The sequence below is a fragment of the Symphalangus syndactylus genome, chromosome 2, assembly GCF_028878055.3.
Source record: "Symphalangus syndactylus isolate Jambi chromosome 2, NHGRI_mSymSyn1-v2.1_pri, whole genome shotgun sequence".
NCBI classification, from domain to species: Eukaryota; Metazoa; Chordata; class Mammalia; order Primates; family Hylobatidae; genus Symphalangus; species Symphalangus syndactylus.
Genome location: NC_072424.2, coordinates 37432624 through 37438496, shown reverse-complemented (window position 1 = coordinate 37438496; position 5873 = coordinate 37432624). Strand labels below are relative to the sequence as shown.

Genomic DNA, 5873 nt, shown 5'->3' with positions numbered 1-5873 from the left:
TGCCGGGGTGTGGGGGCAGAATTTGTTAATGTTGCCAGAAATTCACACCAGCTCCCAGACGCTTGGGCTTACATTTCCAGGTGCCCACATTGAAATTCAGCCTGGCCTTGATGCCTTTAGCCTCTGGCCCCATACTCCCCAAAGATGAGGCCCTCGGGGCTAGAATCGAAACTTGGGAACCCAAGGCTCCACCCTGCGTCTGACTGAGTGATACCTGCAGCGCTCACGGGGCTCAGTCCAGTTTTCAGGGAGTGAGGGAGAATGCCCTTGGGTCTGGGGTAGGATGCAGGAAATGCAGGGCACGACACCCTCCCACCCTTTGTTCAACACAAATTAATGTTGTACTGTGGTGTGCCCCCACATACACAGGCATTTTCTCCCAGCATTTCACGGCTCGTTTTTTACCCCGACCTGGCGAAGCCCGCTTCTCTCCCGATTTAGCAGCTGCCTCAGGTTTATGGGCAAGAAGCGCCTCCTCCTGCTGCTTCCCCCTCGCCGTTCACTCTTAAGCCTGTCCTGAAAATCCGCCCCAAATCTCCAAGGCTGGGGCGACCGGCAAGAAGCAGCGGCAAGAAGCCCAGCCTGCCGCTGCTTCTCGGAAACGGGCCCACCACTCAGACACGGTCGCCGCCGGTTCTAGTAAAATGGCAAAGACTTTATTTATTGGAGAAAGAGGCCTTGGGTACAGTCTGAGGAGGAGAGGGGAAGGGAGGAGCAGGGAAGGGGCACTCGCAGCCCACCCATATCCAGCCACCCTCATCTGGCCAAGTCGGGTGGGAGTGGGGTGTTCGAGGTGGCAAGAGAGACCCAGGGCTGTGGAGGAGGTGAGATGAGGGCTTGGGTCGGCCTCCTCTCTGTCTCTGTCACATGCAAAAAAATTCTAAAAAGAGTACAAAATAATTATAGGGCTTTGGGTTCTGTTTTCGATGGTTGGTTGGTTGGATTTCCCCCTGCATTGTCCCTAAGAGCCGGACTCCAACAGTCAGTCCGAGGAAATGCGGGAGGGAGGGAGGAATCTTAAAAACAGCATTAGTGGGCATTAGGAGGCAGAAATGGCATCGAAAACAGACTTTTCTCTCAGAGGGTGGGGAGGAAAGATCGATTTTGAAACTTGCAAGTCAGGACCCGGCTGCCCACCTCTTCTCTTCCCACATGACGAAAAAAGGCAGGAGGAAATAGAAGTCAACTGCAATAAGGCCGAGGGAGGCGAGGAAGGAGCGGGCCGGTGCATTCGCCACATGCAGAGAAAAATCAAAACAGCCGGAGCTGCCCCTCCTCTAGACTGCAGGGTTAGTGTTCCCCGCCCTGGTTTCTGCCTCGCCCTCAGCAAACCCGGCAGCCCGAGAGCTTTGAAAACATCGAAATCTCCGAGATTTAAAAAATAAAATAAAATAAAGGAAAAATCAGGCTGCGGTGGCAAGAACCCGCTATATAGGTTTAAATATTTATATAGAAGCCATACAGAATTGCACGGCGAGGGCTTCCGGGGCGGCGGAGGCCGCTGGCGGCGGCCGGCCCGGCCGGCCAGCCTGGGTTTATTGCTTCGAGAGGGAAGAGGAGGCTGCCAGGAGCCGAGCCCGGGGCCGGGGACAGGGGAGGAGGCGGAAGTTGGCAGAGGAGGTCCCAGCTCCCCTCGGCGGTCCTGTCCGGGAGGTGTTGGGCTTTCGAGCGCTAGGAGCCCAGGGCGGCGGAAGACCCGGGGCGCCGCTCAATCGTCCACGTCGATCTCTTCGTCTTCCTCGTCCTCCGAGCAGTCCTGGCTGCTGGCCGGCTGGTCCGTGAGCGGAGAGGCAGGCGAGAGCTGCAGGGGGCCAGCGCCCGGGGCCTGCGGGGCGCCTGGCGGGAGGACCGGAGAGCCGGGCCTCGACTTGGCCCTGCCGCAGCCGCCGCCACCGCCGGCTGTGGCCTCCGAGTTCTGCTCGAGTTCGGCCAGCGCCACGATGTCCATCTGCCCGCTGGGGCCCAGTTTCTTGGCGGACTCTACGTCGGCCTTCATCTCCTCCAGGTCCCGCTTGAGCTTAGCGCGCCGATTCTGGAACCAGGTGATGACTTGCGCGTTGGTGAGGCCCAGCTGCTGCGCGATTTGGTCGCGATCGGCGGGGGACAGGTACTTCTGGTATAGAAAGCGCTTTTCCAATTCATAGATCTGGTGGTTGGTGAAGGCCGTGCGCGACTTTCGCCGCTTCTTTGGGGTCTGCCGCTGCCCAAAGATGGTCATCCCGTCGCGGCCTGGGAGGAAAGGACAGTGTAGGCTCGCGTTGGGAGAGAGGAAGCCCACCCTGGCTCTCGCCCCCATAACTCCGTAACCCACCCAGGCCTGTCCGGCCTGCAGTCTACCAATGTTCCCTTCTCAGATTTAATTCAGCCTCCAGGACCAGGGCAAGTCTTGGCTATGGCAAACCATCTCCTGTCTTTGGTCTCCCAGGAGTCCCTAGGAAAAATTATTTTGGTCTCTACCCCCTACCTAAGAGTTGGTTTGAAAGACCCAAAGTCTCTAAGGGTATGAGAAAGCCAGACAGGGACACCCTAATTGCGGTGTGAATGTTGGTTCTCCATCCGTTCCCAATCACTTCAACTCTACCCCACCCATAAGGTCCCAGCAAAAGACTCTCGATTCCCCACGCCGAGTAGCCGGGCTAAGAGCTCCCAGGACACTGGGAAGGCAAGGGAGCCCGGCAAAGCAAGCGACTGCGGAAAGAGCTTGGGTTCTCGCCACCCTTCTCCGGCCACCGCCCAGCTCTGGCCTACCCAGAGGTCCCTAGGAAATAAGGATTGGGTCCCGTCCCACATATCTTCACTCCCATAAGCAGCTGCTCAGGCTGGAAGGCCCTGGCGGCTGAAGTGGGCAGAGGCGAGCAGAGGCATAGGGGACGAAGCGCGCAGGGCACAGGGCGCGAGGCGCTGGGTGCAGGGGAACCCAGCAGCTGCGCCTACCTTCGGCTGCCTGCAGAACGCTGACCTCCAGCCCCTTAAACGTCTTGCTGGCGAGCTCCTCCAGCGCGCACAGCGGCGAGGTCTGCGAGAGCAGCGCGCGGCCCGCCAGGGGCAAGCCGCCCGGCGCGTGCTTGTCCGCGGCGGCCAGCAGGTGCGCCGCCCCGCACAGCGAGTAACTTCTCCGCACAGACGGCTTGTTCAGGATGTCCTCGATGCTGAACGGCGTCAGTGGCTTGTTGGAGTTGGCAGGCGGAGGCAGGTGGTCCAGCGGACTGCGCCGCCGCTCCTCCCCCGGCGCCGCCTTGCCGTCCTCCTTGGAAGTCATCTCGGCCTCGTTCGGGGGCCCGGCCGGGGCGGCTCGGGCCGCGGGGACCCAGCCCGCGGGCGGCTAGGGCGCCGGACGGCGCGGGCAGGCAGCGGCGGGTGGAAAGGAGGCCGCACTGGGCAGGGCGCGGGCCGGGCGCGGGACAGATTAGCGCGGCGGCTGAGGCGGGCAGAACAGCGCCGGGCCCCGGGAGGAGGGCGCTGACGCGGGCGCCGCTGCTGCTGGGGCTTCCAGCAATCCGGGGCCGGAGCCGGGGCGCGCTGCGCGGGGCTCCAGTTTCGCCAACCCCGGTGCTATTTAAAGGTGTCAGGTGGCTCGGCAGTGGCTCCTGGCCCCGGGTCCTGGCGGCCGCAGTTGGAAGAGCCGAGGCGAGGGCGCCGATCCCAGACTGCGAGGGAGGCGGAGAGACGGGGCAATTGACTATTGCTAACAAGTTAGCCTTGATCGGGGTGTAATCAATTATCTGCAGCGGCACTTCTCTCTCTTTCTCTCTCCTTTCTCCCTTTCTCCTCTCTTCTTTCTCTCTGTTCTCTCCTCCTGTTCTCGCTCTCCCTCCCTCCCTCTCTCTTCTCTCTTCTCTGCTCCCCCCGTCTCTCTCCTTCTCTCCCTCTCCCTCGCCCTCTCTTTCACTCTCTGTCTGTCCAATGCAGGCGGCTCTAAGTTGGGAAGCTCATTAATTAGCGGGCCGGGGGTAGGAGGAGCCGGCTGGAATTAGCCTGCCTAATGCGCCTGTCAGTCCGGGCGCTGCGCCGGGCTCGGCCCGAGCTGTTTGTAAATTACATTAGCGGCTCCTTTATTGCACCCGAACCTCGGGCGACTGAAAAGCCACCGCCCCCACCCCAAACTGCGAGCCGCGCTCCTGGCGCACCCGCCTCCCGCCGGCCTAGCCGCAATGACAGCACCGGCCCAAAGGTCTCGGTCTCTCCGACCCGAGATGTGGAGCCCGAAAGGGTGGTGGGAACCCCAGCCCGGGAGGGACGCGGCCGCCGCGCGGGCCAGGTAAGACCAGCGGCCCGGGTGGGCCCCGCTGCCACCCAGCGTGGACTTTGCGGAGCTGAGATCAAGAGCCCAGCGCCTCTAACCCTGACCCTCTTGCCCCTCACCCCACTGCCTGGGCGACGCGCCTGAGGAGAGGGAATCTGAAGCCCTCCTGCGCTGGCCCGCAGGAGGTCAGAGTCGGCTGCGCAGCCTTGGGTGGGCGACGCGGGAAGGGGGTGGAGGAGCCCAGGGGTTGGGGGAGGGGGCTAGTCGGGGAGCTCAGCCTTCTCCACGCGGAGAGGCGGAGGAGGGAATTGTTGGCGGCTCTGGACGCCTCTCCCCGGCCTGATCCCGAAGCGGCCGCCCTACCTCCTCCGGTAATCTTGCACACTTTCCTCCGGCAGCCGCTCCCCAGGCTGGCTGGGGCCACCGTCGGCCTGATGATGGGCGTCTGAAGAGTAGCCAGGCCAGGTGCCGGGGCTAACGGGGCCGGCTCCGTGCCTCCCTGCTGCGCTCCGCCCGGGCCCCGGCCGGGGCCCCGCTGCCGGCCCCGCCTAGCCCAGCGCCCGGCTTGAGTGCATGGCCAGGCCGACTCCAGCTGTTCCGGATACGGGGCGGGGGCCCGGCGGGAGCCAGGCCGCGGCTGGGGCTTTGCTCTCAGGAACTCGCAGGGAGGCCAGGCTTCCAGTTAGGCTGGCGCCAAAGACCTTAGGGCCCGGGATCTGTGAATATCGGGAGAACCGTGTTGTGTGCATTGTTACTTGAAGGTGTTTGTGTTTTTGAATGTGTGTTTGTGTGTGGTTCTCCATGTGTATATTTGTATAAATGTGTGTGAACCAGTGGGTATATAGGTGTGTTTGAACTCAGCTATTTCTTTCATTTCCCTGAGGCATTCCAGCAGGGCCGTGCCCTCAGGCCTTCCTGTCTTGCTACCCCATTCTGTTTATGTGGGGCCACTGGCCTCTTTACTAATTTTCCATTTCTGCCCTTGGAGAAAAGAGGGGAGGACCTAGAGGGGGTTGGAGTCCAGGGAGGAAGAGCTGTTCCCCTCCCACACACACACAGCCCCGGCCCTGGCTTTGTTTGTAAACTCCTGGGTGGGCGGTGAGGTTGGGCATTGGGCAGCACCACTTGGACCAGAAAAGGGCCCAGAGAGGCCAAAGTGAGGATTTGTGGCCCAGGCCAAGGGTTGGGATGGGAAGACTAGGATTTCTTGCCCCTTCTCCCGTCATATCTAACCCCAGAGAGGGAGTGAGCTAAGCTGGGCTCCAGGGCGGGAAGCAGATTCTTTCTCTGGATGCCTCAGCGTAGGGGACCTCTGCACAGCAGAGATAACGTTTCATGATCTCGCCTTCAGTTGTTTGTTTGGAATTGTGGCTGGCAGCTCTCTGGAGTAAAAGGGACAGTGTAGGGAGAAAGGGTTCTTGTTTGGTGCCCCAGTGCTGTGAGTGTTGGGAAGAACCCCTACCCTCTAACTCATCTTTGTCCTGCATTTTGGGATGGGAGTAAGCGAGTCGGGGGAAGACAAGTGCTCAGAGGCGGGATTGGTGAGAATGGGAATCACAGTTCCCTCAGAGCTGCAGATCCACTCCAGGGCAGACCTGTCTCTACGCTTCTGCGCTGCCCTGGGAGCCAC

At 61.3% G+C, this 5873-nt stretch overlaps 1 protein-coding gene across 1 annotated transcript; it reads right to left on the bottom strand.

The window, feature by feature from the left end:
- Positions 1–655: 655 nt before the first annotated feature.
- Positions 656–3907, bottom strand: LBX1 (ladybird homeobox 1). The gene is made up of 2 exons (XM_055251652.2): positions 2935–3907; positions 656–2229 (listed from the first exon to the last, which is right to left on the bottom strand). The coding sequence occupies exons 1-2, from the start codon at positions 3257–3259 to the stop codon at positions 1709–1711; spliced, it is 846 nt and encodes a 281-aa protein (XP_055107627.1). The 5' UTR covers positions 3260–3907; the 3' UTR covers positions 656–1708.
- Positions 3908–5873: the final 1966 nt, after the last annotated feature.

Excerpts from the sequence above, each read along its gene's own strand:
- LBX1 (XM_055251652.2), bottom strand. The coding sequence starts at position 3,259 with ATGACTTCCAAGGAGGACGGCAAGGCGGCGCCGGGGGAGGAGCGGCGG. Across the intron at positions 2,230-2,934 it reads CGTTCTGCAGGCAGCCGAAG|GCCGCGACGGGATGACCATC; the intron begins GTAGGCGCAGCT and ends CTTTCCTCCCAG.